The 23,862-nt window shown below is 39.4% G+C and overlaps 1 protein-coding gene across 4 annotated transcripts in view; it reads right to left on the bottom strand.

The window, feature by feature from the left end:
• Positions 1-23,862, bottom strand: part of tmem132e (transmembrane protein 132E) — a 249,533-nt gene that overhangs the window by 37,963 nt on the left and 187,708 nt on the right. For all 4 annotated transcript variants that reach the window (XM_077546333.1, XM_077546335.1, XM_077546332.1 and 1 more), the window contains exon 3: positions 3,132-3,272. In XM_077546333.1, coding sequence (XP_077402459.1) covers positions 3,132-3,272 — 141 coding nt within the window. The remainder of the gene's footprint in view (positions 1-3,131; positions 3,273-23,862) is intronic.

Raw genomic sequence — 23,862 nt, 5'->3', positions numbered from 1 at the left:
TAAGACCTCAAGCTTTACTCGTAAAGTCTACCCGAGTGTGAAAGGGAGGGACACGAGGGGGGACTAAAAAGGATATAATGTTCTTTACAAGAATATATCAAAAAAGGATTTGTTGGTACATGCTAACTGAAGCATTAAAGTATTATTAGCTGTAAAGCGCTTTGCTAGGCCAGGAAAAAGCGAGTAGACGAGAAAAATACAGACAATGCTAATCGGTACATTGCGTTGTATCATATGATGTTGTCATCTTGGTTTCCCAATATGAAGATCGCTCAGTATGATCTTCCTAAGAACGTACTCGAGAGCCTAGCATCCAAAGGATAGCAACACGAAACCCATCTCGGGATAAATCCCTATCCAAGTCGTCACAAGCTAGCAGATAAAAAGAACATTCGGGTATGTCTTATGTACGCGTAATTTCAATTGGAACAGGACTGACGTTTCACCAGATCAAAAGGACGTAAGAGCTGAAAAGAACGCCGGTTCAGATACAGCCCTTCCCTTTGATGTTCTTTTAGAACCAATGACTTTTGTCAGCTTTTGTTCTTTAGGAAGTTATTGTGCTCCTATGATAAATGATAATGCTAGAATTCTGCAAAATATCAAAGACAAAAAAGATGCGACTGTAATTCAGCACAACGCACTGAAAATTGTATTTCGGGCAACTTTTCTCTGATGTTATTTTACAGCCAATGAATTTGTCAGCTTTTGTTCTTTGCGAAGTGAGTGTGCTGTTATTAATGATAAAATTCAGCAAAAGATGAAAGACAGGAATGATATTTAGTGACTGGAATTGAGAGTAAAACCCTGACGATGTCTTTTGAGACTGTGCCAGTGCATCTTGGCCTTTGATGTTCCTTTACAAACACTGAATTTGTCAGCTTTTGTTCTTTGAGAAGTAATTCACAAAAGTTCAAAGACATAAATGATATTTAGTGACTGGAATTCAGCGTAACACATATAAAATTTGTTTCGGGCAATACCTAGGCATTTTGCCTTTGTAGTTATTTTATAACTAATCTATCAGCTATTGTTCTTCAAGAAATTACTGTGCGTTAAAATTCGGCAAAAGATCAAAGACACAAATGGCATCTATTGACTGGTAATTACAGCAATCTTTAGGGCAATGCCACGGCATCTAGCCTTTTGATGTTCTTACAGAACCAATGGATTTTTCAGCTATTCTTTCCTGAAGGGCAGTTCTAATATGAACCAAGGCAAAATTCAGCACAACATCAAAGACAATGATGATATGCAGAGACTGGAAATCTCTCCAAAATTGCTTAGAAAGTGTTTTGAGACACTGCCAGGACATCTTAACTTTGATCTTTTTATTTTAAGAACCAATTGTCGTTTTCAGTGTAAGAAGTGCTTGTGCTGCTGCTATTCATTGTGATATCAAATTCTGCTAAAGACCAAAGATAATAATCAAATCTTGTGACTCCAACTCTTTCGAGCCAATGCATGGGTATCCAGCCTATTACATTCTTTCGCATTTTTCAGCTATTTGTCTTTGTTTAGGTGACAGTGTTGCTAGTACTCATGCTGAAATTGAGCAAAAGATCAAAGGCAATACTGATATATAATAACCAAAATTCTGTCCAACATGCTGAGAACGTGTTTTGAATCAATTCCGGGACATGTTGCCTTTGATGTTCATTTAGAACCAATGGATTCCTCAGCTGTTCTTTGTTGAAGTGATGGAGCCACATTCTATATTTATGCTCAAATTCAGCCAAAGATCAAAGGTGTGCTTAGAAAATGTTGTCTATATTTTGATGTCCGCTTAGAATTAATTGTTTTTTCATGATTGTTCTTTGTTGCAGTGACGGAGCTGTTGTTAATTATGCCAAAACTCAGCAAAAGAGCAAAGGCATAATGAAATCTCGTAGTATTCAGGCTACTATACTTGAAGTTCTTATTTGCCTATTATACATGTTCAAAAACTAGGAATGTAACGTTTGATCATAATCCCATTTTTAGTTTTAGTCTACATTTAAAGATGGATTTCCCATGACATATAATCGTTTCCTGGTTCAAACTGCTGCCAACATAAAACGTTTATGAAAGCACAGCGGTATCGGCGTCGTGAGGTTTCAACACAAATAATAACACCAAGAGGCGCTATTCCAGTGTGCTTGTCTCTGCACATGTTCCATGTCAAAGGCAGGTGTCGCGGCACCTTTCTCGCCTTGTCGTCTAAATAATGGATGAGGCAAGTTTTCTCCCAGAAGCCGCTGACATAATTAACGCTCTCTGACAAGCGCTCACGTCAGGAGCCTTTGCCACGTTGTCAGTCGTTGAACTCGACTCCCGAATGAGGAACAAAAAACAGAATGACGCATGTGTTTAAGGGATTGATTTCTGGCTCCTGTCGGAAAGAAAATGCTCTTCAACTTTTAAAATAAAGGGAAAAAATGGCAAAAGATTTTTGGGGGAACGTTTGTACTGTCAATATTTATATATTTTTTAAATAATATAATACTTTATTCCTGTAAAATTAAGACATTTTTTCTTTTGACATTACTCAGCTCTTAAGTTGTGATAATATTGTAAATCATAAATAACTCCGGCAATACTATGACTACATTCCTGGGGGTTTACATTTTTGTGAAGTTTCAATAACTAAGTCGTCATTTCATAATTTTTTTTTAAAAAAAAGCTGCAATATTACAAAAGCTTTATGAATATACTTTACTGACAGGAAGGTAAGCTGTTGTGAAATTGCGATAATTCATTTGTGATGTTATGAAAGTAAAAAATCCTAATGTTAGCAGAATAAACGTGTCACATTACAATTGTTTTTCTCGTAATACTACGAACAAATTCATGTCAATTTATATTGTTGTGAGGCTACCATATTTATATCTTCATTTCGTTGAACAAATTTGTCATATTACCAGAGAAATAAATAAATAATATGTATGTAGTCGAAAAAAAGTTGTAATATGATTTTCCTGCCATGAAGTTGTTGTGAAGTTAATTAAGTGAAAGCATAATCTATTTTCTGGTAATGCTACAACCATATTCTCGTGAATTTACAGTGTTGCAATGTTACGTCAATTTGTAGAAAAAAATGAGAAAATGTTATTTTAAAAATGATGTATTATTATAGTACAATATGTACTCACCCTTGCTTGACTGCTTTGTTCTTGTTGACATCAATGGTGGTAATTGAATGCTTGGCACCAGACAGAACCTCCCAGTCCACTTTCCACTGGGCGTTCTTGGACTTGGTCTGGATCAGGTTCACCCCTTTCTTAGCTTTCACCCTGCGGGGGTAGGGAGAGAGAGTCAGAGAAAAAAGGAGACCGTTCAATTTTATTACAGGAAATGATTTATGTGTTAGGTCGGAGGTCGGCGCCCCCTCCCATGCGCGGCCGCCCGCCTCCGCGCCTTGGCGTCACGGCCAAAGCAATTCCGCAGATGAATCAATAAGTGAGATGAATGAAGACGGCGGCGGGAGAGATAAACGAGAGCGGAAAAGGCTGCGACCGCTCTCGGGTCAGAGTGTGTCGCCAACGCGTTTGTGCGGGATTAAATGGAGGACGGCTTACCACCCGCGCATCGCTAACACATTAAAGGTGTTAGCAACAGTCATGAGAGGTAACCGTGTATAAATATTTTGTTATTGTAGCTACTTAAATACTACGACCGCAATAAAAATACACAAACTGTCACCTTTCACCCTGAAGCCGTTTCCAACTACGGAAATCTTAATAAATCGTGGAATGGTGTCATATGCACTCCAATTCATTAGGTGGCGATAATGCACCAAAAGTATTTCCATCTACCAAGTTAGCTCGCTAATTTAGCATGAGGCATCCGCCACAACAAGCAATTACAAAAGGCACAATAACCGACCACGATTCTACCTTTGGCAACAAAACGATGCTGGATTGAGTAAAACGAGTCCTCGATGACCTTGATTGAAAAAACTACAGAATTTTTTTTCCAAAACACAGTAACATGTGATGACAAGGCAAACTTCAAAATCAACCTTAGCTTACCAAAGAATACATGGACATCAATGCCTTTGTACGCTTTTATTTTGAAGTTGTTCCCGCCACGCATAGTGACATGGCGGCTGTCTTGACTCATCTTCCCGACTAGTTGGAGCCAGTTTGTTGTTAGCACCTAGCCGGTAAGCAAGTGCCCCACTCAAGAGTCGTTGGACTACTTTTCAAAGATAGTTTAATAATGTTTGTTGTTTAAGGTTGTTCATTATCAAGTGAAACGTGATATTTTCTCCTCTGGATGAATGAATAAGATATAATGTTTTTGGATGTTTCAGTAATCCTCTTTTTTGTCTGACTTAAAAGACTTTGGGTGGAAGCATCAGTCACTGGTTGCAGCGATTAGAAGATTGTTTCTTGTTGTTGCACCTTCTCATTAGAGAAGACGCACGGCAATTAGATGAAACGGAAATATGTAACGCTTAACAAATCATCGAGTCTTTGATGTCAGCTTAGAAAAAAAACTGAAGTGAGGAAGAGAGGCTAAACAAGGTGACCCAGTTGCCGCTTGATTACTCAACGCAAATACTTGGGCTAATTACACTTTATTCAGCGACACGCTCCCCCCGCCGACAAACAACCTCGTTTACCGTCCATGGCCTTTGTTAACCCGCAGCCTGTAAAGACCGCAGCATATTCATCCCCTCATATATGTTGGATTTTTTTTTCTTTCATTTTTTTATTTTTATTTTTTTAATCAGATGGCGCCTTTCCTGCAAGCCGGCATTGGTTTAACTAAATGAGAGCGAAACAGCGGGACCCGCGGGAGCCCCGCATGGAATCCGACTCCCCGTCGAAGAGCGTTAACGCTGATTAATGAGAACTGCTTCCGACTGATGTCGAACATTAAGCAGCTGTGATGCGGACGCCTGGGAAATGCAGGCAGGCTGCAGCGCACGAGCGCAACGTTCAACATGTTTGCATCGCCAGTGACTGTGAGAGGGGAATAAAACTGTTGCTAGTGCACTTTTTGTTGGCAAAAAGAGAATTTTATTTGAAACACTTTAGTTCAATTCAATCATCTGAAAGATTTTAGCATTATTATAATAAATGTAAAATGTAATTTACAAACACATTGTATTTTATGTATTTAATTTAAAAACACTTTTAAATATATTCTTTGTTTTAATCTAATTTTAGTTTCATTTGTTGACGTAACATTGAAAATGTTCTTTCCTAGGTTTGAGTTGTAATTCTACACCGTTCATTCCCATTCCAGCGTAAACTTGCGGGTCCGTCTCGACAGTGAGCTCACAGTTCGGTTCTAATTTCATGTTGATAATAAAAAGATCCAGCAGAACGACAGCAGAGGATCCTTTTCCCGATAAAGTCTCTCCAAGGGAGAAATGCGAGTCGCTAGACCATGAAGTCATCTTTGAAAACCCCACGGACCTCGCATGAACATGCCAGCTCTTTAACAAACATTCGACAAGTGTGTGGTCACTCCATAATGTTGTGTGCGGCCATTTTATGTTCCAGGGAGCGACACAGTTGATTTGTTCTACCCAATTTGTCTTGTTTATTGTTGTTTCTATGCAGTTCTCTTTAACAGTCACATTTTACAGTAAACTTGGACTTGTGGTCGCTCCACAATGTTGTGCGCTTCACTGCTTGTTTGTTTGTTGTGAGCATGTATGCTTTGCCCAGTCCTGACATTTTTTTGCGTATTTTTCCATTACAGTCTCTTTTACCAGGAGATGTGGTCACTCTGTTGTGTTAATTCATAATTGCCCAGTTCTAACATTTAAAAAAAAAAAAAATTTTCATCAGTCGATTCTTCCTAGTTAACTATGTGGTCGCTCCACAATGCTGTGTGCGTACATGTTTACACACCAAATAGCTTTCCCGCCTCTTAGGGTTGCTATGCATTTCTACATAACATTCCCCTTTTTCCCAATAGACTCCGACTCCACAACAACCCTGCTCCTTTGTTCTGCCCAATCAGCCTCATTTGCCGTCATGATTACATATTTTATCGGAAATATTTACTTTTTACAGTAAACTTTGACATGTGGTCGCTCCACAATGTTGTATGCATCTAGATTTTGGAGCTATGCCTTCTGTTTGTCCTGCCCAATCCGCCTAGTTTCTTGCCCTGTCTACACATTTCTCCACAACAGTCCGTTTTCCCACTCGGACATGGTCATTCCACAAAGTTGTGGGCATTCATGTTCAGGTACCAGGAACCTATAGCACTTATTTTTACAGCCCACTCCGCCTTGGTAACAAATCAATTTCTACACATTTAGTCACAAATGTCAATTTTTTTCCCAGTCAACTGTAATGTGGTCACTCCACAGTGTTGTGTGCGTCCATTTGGTGCCAGAGAAGTGCAGTACTTAAAATTCGGAGCACTTTATCCAAAAGCCGAGCACAGCCATTAAATGGGGGCCTTCTCCAAGAAGTCAAGCACCTTTGGGACGCTGATGGTTCTCTCGGCTACAATAATCACTCACTAAAGTTGCACCTCAAGATGAAGGAAATAAAAGTTTCCTTAGAAGAGATGCAATGGGGGTGCGGCGGGAACAAAGCGGAGTAGGGGGGTGATCATGATTGCCGCAATTTCCCGCAGGTAAAAGCTGCACTTTTTTGTTACTTTCACCAACACAAGCATATAATTTACTCCATGCCACTTGTCAAATGGACAAGTATAAATTATATTATGCAACAGAGAAGCTGATGAGGGTTGGATATTTCTGGAACAGCGTCTGACAGAGAAAAAAAAAAAGAACTTTTTTTTTTTTTTTAAACTACAAAGGAACTATAGAGGACTTGACACTTAAGCAAGAGGGAAAAAAATCAAGAAAGAAAAAAGAAAACATATATTAAATTTTTGCAAGAAAAAGTTGTATTTTATTTGGCCCCCAAAAGATTTTCTAGTTTTATTGATTTTTTTCCCAGGAACTGTATTTTTTTACTTAAAAAAAACAAACATTATTTTACTAGAATTAAGTATTATTCTACGAAAGTCATTTTCTGCAAAGTTGTAAATTTATTCATTTTTCTCTACAATACGGATCTAAAAAAAAAAACCTGTTGATTTTCAATCTTTTTTATAAATAATTTTCTTCAATACTTTTGAGCGTATCACAATCCTATAAAAAAGAGTGACAGACTCTTTTTTTATCAATTTAAGGAAAACAGTCAAAAATTTAAAATAACATTGGCGGGTCACAGAAGAAAACCCAAAAAATAGTGACATTTTGCTCAAATAAATACATTTTATCAGAAAGATCAAAATCTATTTAATAAAGAATGCATACGGTTAGTATTCTTACAAGGGAAAAAGTTGTATTATTTTGAAAATAAAAGCCTTAATCTGACAAGGATAAAATATTTTTTACTTCACATCGCCGTGACTTGAATATCCTTCGACACAGTTGGCAGGCATCCCACCTGCTACAGTTCTGATCCCACCTCTGACGGTGGCAAATTATTTTCTTTCCTGTTTTTTTTTTAAAGCAAAACACAAGCATTTTCCCTGCGGGGAAGAAGCTCCTGCTTTGGGGTGGTGCCAGTCAGCAGAAAACCTCAAAGTTGCAAAAATGTCACACCTGCGGGATAAAGACGAAATGTTTCCGTCATTGTTGCCAATTAATCTCGCAGGGCGCTAGTGGAAATTGCAGTTAAAAATAGCCACCGCCCCTTCGGGACTACCGGGAGGGGAGTAATTATGTGCAGTCGTTAGCAAAGGTCGCGTTCAATGAGCCGGGATGATTTTTCATGAGCGATGAGTGATGATGATGAGGACGATGATGAGGACGATGATGAGGACTTCACCTGCCCGCCCCGACACTCAGTTGTGTTTGAGCCAAATCATCAAAAACAAAACAAATACTTATTTTACTGCAAGAAACTATTGGAAAATTAGCAATTTGCAATCTTTCCAGAATAAAGAGGAAGGTTTGCTCAAATATGGTTGCTTCAACTGAAATATGAAATAACAAACAATTAAATCTGTGCCTATTGCTTTATTTTAGCAATTGTCGAGTGCCGGCAGCATTTTGTCTGTGGTTGACGTCAGCATCTTTGTAATAGTCCACAACGGAGTATACCGCAATCAGCGTTTATTTGTCAAAGCGCATAAAAGGGCTCGGTCCCGAGTGGCCCGTTTCAAAAGTAAAACAAATGACATGTCGGCGCGCACGGAAAAGCTTGCAGACAAATAAGAACGTGCACTTAGCTTGAATTATACATATCCTGCCGGGATGAAATTTGTCCTGTCGGCAATGGCGCAAAGTGTCCCGCCAAGGGAACTAATGGAGCTTCTTCCTTCGTTCGCCCAGGCAGGATGAAAAAAAAGAAGAAACTTTAGCATCCAATTTTAGCCGTTGCGCTAATGTCAAGAGTGCTTCTCGGACATTTAAGTGCTGACATCTTGTTTGTTTACTTTCATGTCGCCATCCATCAGGGACGGGAGCGCTTGCAAAAGTTCTCCTCTTTGGTTTACAGTGGCCTGGACAAACACCACAGAGGTTTTTTTTCTACAAATAAGATTTAGATCTTTTTATTTATTTTTTAAAAACATGCGTGTGTGTGTATCTGATACAGTAGTCTGATTAAAATTACTTCGAATCAAGTAATCACTACTTTTTCAAGATAACTGGTGATGAAAGAAAAAAAAAATAAATAAAAAAAAAATAATTCACATTTTTTAAATAAAGATGTTTCATTTAAAGCTTTAAAATAAAAATAATATTTCCCCCCCAAAAATCCAATCTCATGGGAATGATGATGTAAAATTTAGGAGAAAAAGGTCACTAACGTATTATTTTTCAACAAAAAGTTCTTTTTTTGTCATATTTCTGAGAACAAATTGCAGTCTTACAAGAATGAAGTATTTTTTCAAGAAAATTATATATTTTTTTCACATTTTTGATTGAGTGCTACCCTTCGCAGCCTGTTAAACCAGATTGTGTGCCTCCACCTGGCTCCTGTAAATAAAACAAATGAGACTTAAGCCATGTGTTAGGGATTTGGCTATAGTTAGCCTAGCATTTAGCTTAAACTCGCAAGGAAAGCTGGCGAATTGTGCCGCCAATTAAGTAAGCCGCTCGGCCGGATTACCGCACCTTCAGCGCAGTCATCCCGTTGCATCACGGCGATTTTAATTGTTTTATACCATGATTAGCAACATCCCCCCCTACCTGCCCCCCAGTCGTGCATTCCGTGCGGAACGCTCGCTCTCGGACGTCAATTATTATTCAGAGCGGTAAGGACTCTCCGGGCGAACTACAATCGGAGAAGTCGCCGGCGTCCAATTTATTTGATGAGGCCAGTCGGGCTCAGATGTGCAGAAGGGGGAAGAAAGATGGCATGGGGAGGTAGGGGGGGAGATACAAATAAAAAGAACAAGCAGCCTCACTGCAACCTTGACTCTTACGTTCTGTTGTAATAACAATAATAATCCGAGCACGGTTGAGCGGACAGCAGTTGGCTTTCAATATGGCGCACTGACTTGCGCTTCACATCTTAGGTTGATGTTACAATTGGAGGGCTCGGTCGAACGTGACGTGACAGCAGTTGTTACGCCGCCGCGGAAGTGGACTAGAGTTGCAAATACAGATTATAGAATACACTCACAACAGGACACCATAGGTTGTTATTGTTGTTAGGGCCCAACTGATTAATTGGCTGGGAATGCCTATTTTAATTTGACTGTTTTTTTTTTAAATACACATACACATCCCCCGTGTAATCCTGCTGACTCACAAACGGCGGCGAAAAACACTCAGCCGAGTTTGACGGCCACGAGAGAGATCAAAGAACTGTGGAGGAAATTCAAAGACAGGGGGGCGGGGCATTGATTCCTGATGTACTCCGCTGCTTCACGCGCATTCTTTTCCCAGAGGACCTTCTCTTTCAAATTGGAGCGCTCCGAGTAAAACTAGCTCTCTCTGGGGACACTCACAACACGGAGTGTAAGAAAAGTCATGCCGCACACACACATAAGTGGACACATGCATTAAGAAGTGAAGACGATCACAAAAGAATGGCCCACAGCTTCTGCCATGCAAAGTTAATGATCACACAGCCGATGGCCTTAAACTTGAGCTCAAATACTTGAAATAACTTTTTTCACTTTTTACTTATTTTTACTTTGTCTCTTAGTATTTGTTTAACTTAATTACAGAGAGAACAAAAACAAAAAACAAAAAAAAAACAGTCAATTAAAAAAGCTAATATCGGTTGATTAATCGGTCGGGCCCGACTTAATGGACTATGTATTTGACAAATTTTGTGTCAACTTGTTAACTGTAATTCCTCAACTCCATTTTGTTTTTGAATTTTTTTTATTAACATGGGGGTACATCTCGTTTGCGAGGGAGTCCCACGTGAAAAACACAAGGCAATCTATAACGACACACCAGGCATAAGACAAAAAAAAAGAAAGAAAAAGGAAAAACAAAAAACAAAAATTAACGAATAGAAAACTTTAACATCAACAAGTTCTAATTATTTCATAATAAAATGTTCAAAAATTACAAAAAATATTTTAAATATAATAATAAAAATGTAAAAATATATATTAAAAAAATACAAAAAAATAAAAAATACAAAAACACCTTGCAAATGTGAATAACCAGAAGCCAGCTAGCGCAAGAAGCTAACGTAGAAGTCTACTCCACCAGTCTAACTGTGCCTTCATTTTTGTCTGAAATCTGATGAAAAAGGTGTTGTCAAAGCAAAAGAAAAATCCATTAAAATGCAAATATATCTTCTTCTGTGACATTTCTGCAGCATATTTAACAGAAAATATCTAATTCCCGGAATGCAAACAGAGGAAATGACTAAATAAAGCAGCCAGTGCGGAGAACCCCAATGGAAAGTTCCCTGTCTATATTCCCCGCCCGTGTCCTTTTATGAGCCGCCAACTCTGCTTACCGTAAACGACTCGGGGAGAAAATTGGCTAAGCGTGCAAAGTGCCGCAGTTGTATTTAAATGTTACTGGGGGAACGTTTGCACAAAAAAAAAAAAAAAAGATCTTCCTTAGCGTCGACAAAATGATCACTTAGCCCAAACGGCAATTGCAGGGAAAGGCGAGCCCAGAAAAGATGGCGCTCGCTACCACGAACCGTAACAAATGAATCTCTCTCCCAGTGCTTGGCAGCCAGCTGTTACTCTTGAGTCAATTAGGGACATCATCAACAACAACAAAAAAAAAGCAGTACACGGGCGGCTTGTGGGCATCAACATGCAAATTGTGCGAGATGGTTATCTCCAAAACGGGTGTCTATTAAGTGTTTATCGGGAATGCCGGTTATCAAATGACCTAGATGCTAATTGCTTTAAGAGCCATGAGACAAAAGGAGGTACTTGAGTAGTAAATGTCAAAAAAAAAAAGTTGCTAAATTTGTCACTAAAACTCGCGAAAGTGCCGCTAGAGGGATACATGCTAGATATCGCGACAAAGTTGGCAACACTGCAGTTTATTTGCATGATAAGATTTTTATTTTATTTTATTTTTTTTACTTCTTTTTGAAGATACGTTGTCTATTCCACTCCCAAAAATATTGATGTGGCCGATTTTGCACTTTCTATGACACATTCCAGGTGTAGTCATACTTAAGACGTTTGTTTTTGGTGTTCCACAAGGCTTTGTTCTAGGTGCCCCCACCCTTCTTTTACAATTCCATTATGAGGAATGAACAACAGGTTTTCCATTTCTAATCACAGCAAGCATCGGTGGATAGTTTGCACATTCTTTGGGTTGCCCGGTAACAAAATTGACGGCTTGCCAGCCATGGGTACCTGTTTCTCCCTTTCCATGTTTTCTTGTTTCTTTTTATTAATATGCATCTTGCTCTCTCCCTCTTTTCGTCACTCGAGCCTCTCAACTCAAGAGGCGGAACAATCAGAAGGCGGACGGCTTGTGCTCCTTGACCACCCATTGCCATAAATTGTACACCACCGACCGTTAGTGTTTTTTTTTTGACTTTACAAAGTTTAAGCATTTTTTTTCTTCCAGCAATTTCTCCAATTCCTCCATCCTCTTTGCCATTTTCATCATGTTGCCTTTTTGCAAAACCACCACGACGGATTCATTTCAAGCGAATATATACCAGCTGAAGCACTTTTGGGAAAAATCAATGAAATATCACATTCGCCCGCCTTCATACAAAACGTGACGGGCAACGTGAAAAGCCCGCGGAAGAAAAAGCAAAGTGTTTACAACAAACACAGTGGATAAACAACATTGATCTGAATCCATCCGAGGGAATATGCAGATTACGTAGACAAAACTATGTTAGCTTTTAGTGGTTAGCTCATTAGCTTTAATAAGACTCTATTTTCTCACTATGGATGATATTTCTCTTGGTTGTGCTTGCGTCACAGCTGAACCTTTTCTGACTTAGGCGCATGTAAGAATATGGCCTTTTAAGAGCAGATTTTAGCTAGTTTTGAACCAACAACAATGATTAGGATCTTCTGCGAATGGCGCGTCAAAGTAAAGACGTAGACTGCCACAAATGTCCCGCTTAAAGGAATTACAGGCACTACAGAAAAGCAATTGGATTGTTTTTAATTCGGACAAATCAAATAATCAAAATGGCTTTTCCCAGTCGGGAAAAACAAAGATAGTCGAAATAGCCACCGCGTCAACGAAAGACGGCACAATTATTTGTTTGTTTATAGGCCGCACCAACTGGCTTGTGCAACATTAATGCTCGCTACGATCCCCCATGAAATGTGAGGCCATCTTTATAAAAGACTTGAAAATGGAACAACAGATGTACGGGACGCACGAAGTCTGCCAAAAGGTTCTTGATGTACTCGGAGCGTTGGCGGCATTGGGGCAGATGGCACTCGTCTGCTAATGACTATTTTACTGCGTCTACTTGTCGCCTGTCACAGAAATGCTGGGTGGGGAATGATTGGATTTCTGCGTCAGATTCGGAACAAACGGCTAGAATCACAGAGCGGGATGGTCTGGATTTTGACAGCAGGACCTTAAACGCCTCAGAAGTTGTGCAATTTGGAGTTTTACGAATGTTTTTTGGCGAAAAACATACTGGGAATTTTGGGGGGAAATCATCAACTTCTGAGAGTCCATCTGTTTGATTAGATGGAGCACGGATTGTGGATGTAGACTGCTACGTTAGCGTGTAGCCGCTAGCTAAGTAGCTTTAATAGTTCACAGGGAACCTGTAAAGTTTAGAGTTAGGACAATTTTATAGCGAAACATGCTAAAGGTTTTCTGTGACAGGTGTTCGAGTTTGATTTAGTGAAGATGTAGACTGCTACTTTAGCATCTAGCTGCTCGTTTGGTGGCCTTAATCATAAACCCAATTCATGTTTTTGTCCTGTACATCTGAAAACATTGCATGTCACAAATATTTTTCCGGGTATAAAGTCGAATGGATACATGTGTTGTGCAAACACGCACATGAATAAATGAAACAAATATTACAAATGGATTCAAAGTGGGAAGCATGTGGAGGCGCACGTACCATCGCTTAACTTTCCTCTCAGGGGCACAGAAATAAGTGCCTGGACTGGACTATTTTACTTTTGTAAACAAGCTTCACATGTTGGCAGGCTTGTTTGCACGCATGCCACCATATTTTTCATTGTCTGATTTGTGTACATACAAAGATACAGCTCTGTCGTTTACTACCTTGACCTTTGTGTCAGTGGTTGCTGAGTTAAATTGTTAGAAATAAGCTAACCTGATGCTAGCATATGTCAGGGTTGACTTTGTCCCCTCCATTTTATATCATTGGTGTTTATACATAACTGCAATATGGGAGAATTTGGGAATATTTTACTTTTACAAGCCGTTTTCTATCGCTTCTCTGTTACTACTTCCAAAGGCAGATAATCAGCAGGTCAACTTCACCTCCCACTTTCCGTGCTGAAAGTGTTGAAAATCAGAGAAAATTACTAACTACTTAAAATTGCGGCGCTCGACACGTGTACTTTACAGACGACACTCAAAGACACATTTGACTTGTGTTTACTCGCAGCTGGCGACGGCAATCAAGTGCAATGGAGTGAGTTTCCATTCCACCTCGGGCGGTGGGGGTAACCCGTCTATCACGGCGCTTTGCTTACTAAGTGAATTACTACAAACGTGTTGAGCTTGGGGGGGAGTTGTTTTTTTCTGGTGGAGGGCGGGGTAGGATTGGAAAGGGTTATGGTACAGATAAAAAATGAGGAGACATTTGACGACAGCGACAATTGTTTTCGAAACAACAAGCCAGGAGAAACTGACAAAATGAACACACCCGCTTCCTATTCACAACTGATAATTCATAATATTAACTCATTTGCTCCCAAAAATGTATAAATACGTTCTATTTTGAATATGACTATGCTACCAAAGACGTATTTATACATTTTTTATGCTAGAGCATACAGTACAGAAGGCTTTGATGCAGCCTCTGAACTGTAGAGAATCGTTGAAGCAATGGTAGTTATTATAAAAATGGACAGTGGGTGGCAGAAGAGTGTAAGAGATCAACCAGGGCCATGTTACAAAAAGCTAATTTACCCACAGTTTTAAACGTATTTGTAAAAAAATGATGAAACTTAGCTATATTTTAATGCTAATTGCTGCAAAACGGAAACAGATACAAATACACCTTTTTTTTCTTGATGAAAGAAGAGACTCTAATCTTTCTTTTGGTAGGTTCCATATTTTTATAGCAATAGAACACAATATTCTGTGGGCCTTGCAAAATCAATCAAAATCCAGTAAAACAGCTTCAGCAAAAATGGCTGCAAATGAATGAGTTAAAGACTCACATGACAATGGCTAAGAAGGCCCACTCTGGACATTTTCACTTATGGGTGTACTCACTTTTGTTGTCAACTGTTTAGACATTAATAGCTGTGTGTTGAGTTATTTTGAGGGGCACAGTAAACTTACAGTTATACAAGCTGTGCACTTCCTACTTTACATTCTAGTAAAATGTCGATTCTTCAGTGCTGTCCCATGAAAAGATATAATAAAACATTTACAGAAACGCGAGGGGTGTACTCACTTTTGTGAGCTCGTGTATGTGTGCGCAAAGCGTGTGGATATTAGCGACGACAGCGACAGGCTGGACGTCGCACAAACGCAGGAGCGACCAGCCGGAAGAACATCCCGTCGCCCGATGTCAAATTCAGCGCAAGTCCGGCGGTTTACGAGCTTCCGCAACTGCCGCCGCGACATTTAGCTCTCACGCAACATTTTCAGTCTGCAGCCAGGTCCAGAAAACTTGTTCCCCCGCAGGTCCTTACTCCACATATGCCACAAATGTGACTCATTCGGCAGTCACCTGGCCACTTAAGGTGTTTCCTACGGCCCCCGTAGTGCGATGCGCCGCCGCCGCCGGCGTTTTCACGCATGGGAGGGCTTCCTCTGGAGAGAGAGCGCATGCAAAGGTGAACGGCGATGATGCATTGCTGTGGTTTCTTGTGCTAAAAGGTTAAGGCTGTTTTTAGAGCGTACGGCAAAGATGTCAACACATTGAGTATGCGCGTTTCAGACCCCGGTGTTCCATTTTATGAATTAATGAGACTGCTTGATTTGTTGAGGGGATTTTTTTATAAGGTCGCAATGCATCGCTGCTAATTACGAAGAAACCTATACCACTTATCTGCAACATACATTATCTACCTACAACTACCCTAACTACACTATCTACTATAAACTACCTTTACTCTACCATGTATTTACAACTAAACTACCTATACCAGCTATCCATCCCATACCAGCTACAACTTTACCTAGACAAAGTATCTACAACACGACCTATACAGTCTACCTACAAGTATCATTCCTATTCAATCTACCTACAACGCACACCGAGGAACGGGCTGTTTACTGGTTTGAGAGTTTACCATGATTTAAAAAAGGTTTTAATAAACGCTAATTCTGGCTGACCCCGGTAATGACCTTTGGGGATGCCTAAGCAGGCACGGCATAATATCGTTGGCTGAGTAAATGAGCCGCCTCTTTGAAAATCAAAAAATAAAAAAAAGGTATTAGCTAGCCCCAATGACAACATGAGTAGCTCATGGGTCTGTTCTAAAAATAGCTCACCAGTTACAGGACACTCTTAGGAAGAATAATAACATTTATCATTTATTTGGCTTCCCAAATATTCGATATTACGTTTTAAAATGAAACAGATTGTGTTCAATGGAAAATATTATGTTTTTATTTACCAAAATATTTCAAAAAAGGACATGTTAGAGCTATAATTTTATGGTTATCATACTGTCAGAGTCTAATATCGGCCCATGCCTACCCACGTCACTAATTTTTCACTTTAATTTGTACTTTTCCACCCTTTTTGGTTATTTAATGTTGATTGTACATCAACCCGCTGTGGAATTGTTACTCGCAAACGTACAAACTGTTGACTTGTAGCAAATGTGAGTGATGTCATGCACGCTGCGATCACGACATGTAAAGTATTTCCCCCATTCCCAATTATTTACTACCAGTAGTTTCCCAAACTAGTGTAACACATTTAAAACGCCATCACGCCATCTGCCTATAGCTACCTGAACATGTGCCACAGTACTTCTAGCGATCCGACCTATGCTCAATAGCTACTGTATCACTATTAGTGTGCTTATAAAAACTAACCATTGTCAAGCCTCTCGCTACAAATTCAATTTGCACTTTGAGCAGGAGACATGCGGGCATGAAGCAATTTCCTGAAGCAAATCAGGTGCTAATATTCTCAAAAATTCACACAGTCAGACAATTTGCGCTTGTTGCTTGGTAACAAAATATATATATTTTAAATTATTTTTCATTTAATAAGCAAATTAGAGCAAGGATCGGTGAAACTACCGAGAAATGTGACGTTACCCTGGTAACCGCGAGCGTCTGCCACAGTCATGAGTTCACCCTATTAGCATAACGGCTTTATATACTGTATGGTTGGTAAGCATATGCACGACGTACTGCGAGTCATCGCCGTTGCAAATATAAGCAACTGCAACTGTGTTAAAATATAATCAAACATGTACATACATTTGACTATATTTGATTTGAATAAAACATTCATGCTAACTCGGGCCCCTGAAACATAAATGAACCCTTGATATATAGAGGATGTTTATATCTATTTGCATATTTCAGATATTTTAAAATAATTCAAATAACAGTAATAAAGTAATAAATAAATGTATGCATTTTTGCATATTTGCTCAAATACAACAAAATATTAAAGCTATAGAATAAATGCAATATAAATGTACGTATATTAAGTGATAAGAAACAAAGTGAGATCAAACAAACAAATATAATGAAATAAGATTAAAGGTAAAAACTGGTTTAAGATGATTTCAAAAATACAATACAAAACAATAAATTGTAAACAGCCAAATAAATAATGCACTAAAAATCTACGTATGAATGAAAATGTGTATTTTTGTACTCTTACAATAGTGTCAAACTGGTTTGAAAAACAAAAACAAAAATAAACTAACCAGTAGAGGCAGCGGCGAGTGAAGAAGGAAAAGCGCCGTTGGTCTTTGGTTGTTCCCGGTCCAAGGCGAACCAATTAGCTAATAGTTAGTAGGCTACACTCTTGTTCGTCACTTTTTTGAGTTGCCTGTAAACTTTGGTGGCGCAATGCTGCTCCCCCTTCTGGGATTAGCAGATTAACATATTGCTGGCTACTTGTAATGCAGCCACGTATGGTATCAATTAAGTATCGCGATACCACTTAAGGGATCGATACTGGGATCGATACTGTGATATATTGGCAAACAATATTTTGTCCCAGCCCTAATATATATATAGTACTGTGTAAAAGATAATCCCCTCTTCCCCAAACAGCTGTTTTGCATTCAGATCATTTTTCTCCTGAAAATGATTCGTCTCCATAATGCACATGGCACACTTTGATCTGGCAATCTGGATGTCGGGGGATTAAAGGGTGAATGCAAATAGAATTAGGCTCGTAGCTTTCCAAGGCACAGGCAGGTTGCGCATGTTGAATGACACGCCGGGTTGTAGCTGGGTGAGGGGTTTGTAGGATGCGACGGGATGGAGTGGGGTGGAATGCGGGGATTGTCGTTTGTGATTTTGGCACTGCCGTAGGGGGGAATTAAGCGTGCTTTCCTGGAGGCGTTTCCTAACAACTGGCACCAACATTTTGGAAATTGACAGGAATTACTGAGAATGCCAAACAAAGTCTGATTTTACCCCCCAAAAAATGTGATTACGCCCAACAAAACCGGATTTTACCCAAAGAAATCTGTAAATCATAAATTGCTCCAAAATAAAAACAAAAATGATGACGAATCCCATTAATTTTCTATACCGCTTGTCCTCTTGATTAAGATTAAGGCTAAACAGAGCCTATGAAATTGTTATTGCTTATGCTCAATGAAATCAAAGAGTATGACCAAATTAAATTTAACCATGGCAAATGAATAATATGATTATGCCGGAGGAAATCTATGATAACATCCAATAAAATCAGATCATGCCCAACGGTAACGTATGATTATGCACTGCGGAATCAATGATTTTGCCCAAAGAAATCAATGCCCTTGCCAAAAGAAATCTATGATTATGCGTAGAGATAATGATGATTATGCTGAACAAAATCTACGATTACGTTAAACCAAATCAATATTAATGCCCAAACAACTCAACAAAATAACTTTGCCCCCAAAAATTTATGAATATCACCAATGAAATCTAAAATTATGGTCAATGACCCCTCAAAAAATCCATGATTATGCCCAACAAAACAAGATTTGGCCTAAAGAAATTCATTCTGTTGAGGACTTGGCAACGACACTGCTTATCTTAACATCAATTCAACCAAATCATCAACGTCTTTTCGTTGGCCTCCCTTCCAAGCCCTCCCCCCTCTGTTAGGCGGTGGCGGGAGATTTTTTATTTTTTTTTGCTGCCAACGCCTGCTCAATGAGCATGGGCTGTAATGTCTGTATTCATCTGTTTGCTGAGGTTTTTTTTTATGTCTCTTGAATGGTTGCAACTGTCTTTAATTTCATTGCACCTTGTAATACGGTAAATCTATTCTGATTCTAATTCAAATGCTTATTTCAAACTACCCATATTTTATCAAACGAGAAAGCAAAACTAAAATGCTGGAATTGACACCTTGGAGGGCGTTGACAAAATGTCCGTGGCAAATGCGTCCCACTCGGGCTGGGAGCCATCCGTTGGCGGGAGTGTGCTTAGAATTATTCTCATTTAAATCAGTGTAACATAACAACCTTCCCTTCCGGCGGCAGGCAGGCAAAGATGAAAGAAGAAGTGTTTTTTTTTTTCCCACATGGGTGCTGTGAGTAGCCAAGTTTCACTATGTGGGTGGCTACGGGTGGCGGGGAGGTTATACAACCGCTGTTGCTCATAATGGTGATAACATGTCAAAGGAGCTGAAGGCGGGGGTGGGGTTGAAGGGTGGGCTAGTGGGGGGCGTCCCTCTGGAAGTCCAGCTTTAAAACACAGTGTAAATAGGGTCGTCATTCAGGATTTGATACTACCTCATAACGCAGGCAATTTCTAGGTTGACTTTGCCTGTCAGAGTCTTGATGGCATTTATAGAACAGTGAATCGGTAAAAAGGTGGAGGAATTATGGCTTTTGGGGGTGCGGAAAGAGGGAATCTGGAAAAAGCCGGCTTTTAGAGGCCCTATAGTACTGATTTCATCCTGGCTTAGTGACGACCTCCGATGGCGGAAAATTGCAGGGTCAACTTCATCAAAGCAAAATGGGGAAAATGGCCAACTTTTAGAGGCAGAGAGGCTACAGCTGCCATTTTACCTCGAGTGCTGTCACTAAGGAATGTTTTTAGAATCGATTAATCTATCGATTATACAATCGATTGATCGACTAATCAGATTCATTTTAATTTTGCAGTAAAGTGTATTACAAAAGCATTTCCCCGCCTAATTACTGTTGATCAACCAGTGATTGGTGCTTATTTCGCACTTTATTTCGTACATTACTAAAAAGGGGGATTGATGTGTTGTACTATGTTACTGGTTCAGTCATTGTTTTCCAAAGTAAAGTCTTCTTTCATCAAGGACTACAGAAATCAGTGAACAATTACTGTTATGTTGAAATCAGAGGATGTGGACAAATTTAAATAAAAAAAATAGCTCCAAACGATTACTCGATTATTAAAATAGCTGTTGATTAATTTGATAATCGATTACGTGTCGATAAATCTATTAATTTTGACAGCTCTACTTTCCTCTGTTATTACCACCTAAAAAGCGTTGTTGCCGGGTTGACTTTGTTCCGCCCAATCTGTGTCAATGGCGTTTATATAAGACACCCCAAAAAAAGAAGGGAAAAGCCGGTAAAATGACGGTAGTATAAAAGGGTTCCAGGTGCCATCACATCTGTCACTTCCACCAAAAGCAGAAAGTTAGCAAGTCCAGTGATGTTTATGCGGAATAACAACACAGGAAAAAGGTGGGGAACTAAAACATTTTAGAGGCAGTGGAGCAATAGGTGCCTATCTTACCTCTATTACTACCGCCGTAGGCGGAGAGTTGCTCAGCTGACCTTGTTCCATTCATTCTGCGTTGGGGGTGTTTATACAAGAGATAAAACAAAACACTGATTTTAGAGGTAGTGAAAAGGGGGCAACAGGTCCCATCTTACCTCTGTTACTACCACCAAAAGCGGATAATTACTGGCTGGACTTTGTTGAAGCCATTCCGTATCGGTAATGATTTTACAGAAACGGTGTTGGTGTTTTAGCAGCAACATGGCATGTATCTGGTACAGCTATGATGCTACCTACAAAGCCAGAAAATTGTCGGGTTGACTTTGTACCTTTTTATTTATAGGTAAAAGTGTGATCATTCTTGTTAAATGTTAAATGTCAATCCATGCTTTTGCAGCGAGAAAGTTATCAAGTAAACTCCAATTATTTTTTTTCATCTTCGGAATTCATTCTACCCGCTGCAATCGCGTTTTCAGGGGCCAGTAAAAAGCGCGCCTCTTGATCCTTGTGTACTGGATTTGAAGTAACGACTTCCAAGAAAGAAAATAAAGAAAAGGCTCTGCAAAGGCAGAGAGGACATCATTATAAAAAAAAAAAAAAAAAGTCGGGGGAAAAACTAAAAAGATGAAACATCTCCAACTCCACCACTGCCGGCTGCTGCCTACTTTGAAGCCGGAGCCCACTGGGCGGCAACAATCCTTCACGCCATGTCTATCACAACATATGTCTCTCGGCAGGGGGGGTGGGGGGTTGATGTGGGACAGCGGCAAGGAGGGAGTGGAAAATTCGGCCCATCTTGAAGGTGTCGAAGATGAACATGCGACTTGACGGCGGGAAATGATCTAATAGGGGCGGCGCGTGGAAGCTCCTCGGGGTGATGAGGTAACAACTCACGGGTAATTGAACTGGCTTGGATGGACATGATTATGCCAAACAAAATCTGCAATTATGCCCAAGGAAATCAATGATCATGCCCATGAAATCAATCATTTTACATCCATTTAGTTTGATGATTGTACCCGATAAAAATCTTGGATTACACCAAAGCAATTTATAATCATGTAGAACAAAAATTGATGACTATGCCCAACAAAATTGATAACCATACCCAAGGAAAACTGGGATTGCGCCCAAAGAAATCAATTATTATGGTCAAAGAAAATTGCTAAAAATGACCAATGAAATCGATGATTATGGCCAAGAAAATAGATGACTATATCCAACAAAATTGATAATAATGGCCCAGTAAATCTAGTAAATTACTTATTACTGAACTCAATCATGGCCAATGAAATTGATAGTCACGCCCAAGGAAATAAATGACGATCCATCTATTTTTAATGATCTGTCCATGAATTACACCTGACAAAATCTTGAATTTATCCTCACTGAATTCCATGAATATGCCCAAAGCAAATTATAACGCCAAACAAAATTAATTTGAAATTGACTATGTCCAACAAGACCAATGATTATGCTCAACAAAATATTGGATTACGGCGAATGAAATTTAGATTTGTAGCCACTGAAAAATCAATGACTATAGCCAACAAATTTGATGATAATGCCCGGCAAAAGCAAAGTTTATGTCAACAGCAAAGGATTGCTATGCCCCTTGAACTCAATAATCAATTTCAATCAAAATCAAAATTTATAATCATGGCCAATGAAATTGACCAAGGAATTCAGCGATTATACCCAAAAGCAATTAATAATTCTGCCTGACAAAATCAATAATTACACAAATTTTAAACTACGATTATGCCTAAAGATTTGAATAATTATGCCCAGTGCTATCAATGATTATTCCCAAACAAATCTAGGATTATGCCTACCAAGATTGATAGCTATGACCAAATAAATTAATAATTATGCCCAAAGAAATCAATTACCAGAGAAAAATATGGTTCTGCCCAAACACATTTGTGTCTTTGGGGAATAGGCAAAAATCTCAAATCGACAAGAACAGGGAAAAGTAATCAAATGCGCAACAGTGTGAAGGAAGGAGGGAGGGACAGTCCGTGAAAATAGGGCTCATCTTGCCCGCTAAACACCTGAAGATATCCAAGATACACACTCGAGATGACGGTGAGAAATGATCTGATAGGGACAGCGCGTGGAAGCTCCTAGGGCCATGCTACGCATTCGGCCGCAAATCTCCGCCTCGTTTGAGTCGCACGTCGCCAACTGACAGCTCCCATCTCAGGCCGCCTTAAATTACTGCAGCTTGATGTTAATCTTTGCACTTTTTTTTTTTAAATGCACGGCTCCAGAATAGTCCATTTCTCCATAACAGTGTATTTTTCCAAGTCAATTTAATGTGGTCGCTCCACAATGGTTTTCAGCATTTCTCCATAATATTTGTTTTTATCTCAGTAAGTAGACTCAGACATATGGTCGCTCCACAATGTTGTGTGCATTCGTTTTTATGTTCACAGGGGCTTATTTTTCCCACCTGGTGTGACTCAATTCTTGCTGTTTTCAAGCCTTTCTGCATTTTAGTCACTTTTTACCAGTAGCCTCCAACATGTGATTGCTCCAAAACAATGTGCGCATTCACATTTATGTTACAGGGAACCAAGACATTCATTTGTTTAGCATTATCTGCCTTGCTTGTTGTTTAGTTTCATTTCCCAGGGAGCTTCTGCTACTAGTCTCAACTTGCTAGCATGTGATTGAAGGGACGACCTAAAATATCGGAACCAAGACCAGAAACACGGTGTGGCCAACTCAACAAATCACCAGAAAGTGAAATTAGCGAGATAAATCGGCGCATTTAAATGAAAAACTCCCCACCACCGCCTTCATTTTGTTCTCCCTTCAATAAATCGACAAAGGAGGCCGGCAAAGTTGAGAAACGGAGAAAAAAGATGTGGAGCTTGTCAGCCTGTGCCATGAAGCATGCAGAGACATTGATTGAGCGCCACTCCCTTTCTACATGCTATTAATTAAAACCATTTTAAACGCACAAAAGTGGGAGATTCAGCAGCTGAAATCAACGATACGAACAAATGTCCCACTTTATAAACACAGGCTTTAAATTTAGCATTACTTACCTGTGATGAAAGAGATGTATGCAGGATTATTTTTCCTGCTGAGCCGTCTTGAAGGCGTAATGCAATTAGCACAGGTGCAAATATTTGAAGTATGATGAAGTCATTAGTCTGCCACACTTTAATAGCAAGACATTATTGACTAGTCTGTGAATAATTCCTTATTATTTCCACATTCATTTTTGCATGACATTTTGCTGCAGTTTCCCCAAGACATCTTTAATCAATTCCATGCAATGTTTACATTTGCTCAAAAGCTGTTGACTGCCATTACTTTCAAAGTACGAGTTTTTTAAAATTGTATTATTATTGTGAGTTTTGTATTCTATTATGACGCCATTTCTC

The sequence above is a fragment of the Vanacampus margaritifer genome, chromosome 16, assembly GCF_051991255.1.
Source record: "Vanacampus margaritifer isolate UIUO_Vmar chromosome 16, RoL_Vmar_1.0, whole genome shotgun sequence".
Lineage (NCBI taxonomy): Eukaryota > Metazoa > Chordata > Actinopteri > Syngnathiformes > Syngnathidae > Vanacampus > Vanacampus margaritifer.
The sequence above is the reverse complement of the archived record's forward strand: the minus strand, read 5'-3'. Positions and strand labels throughout refer to the sequence as shown.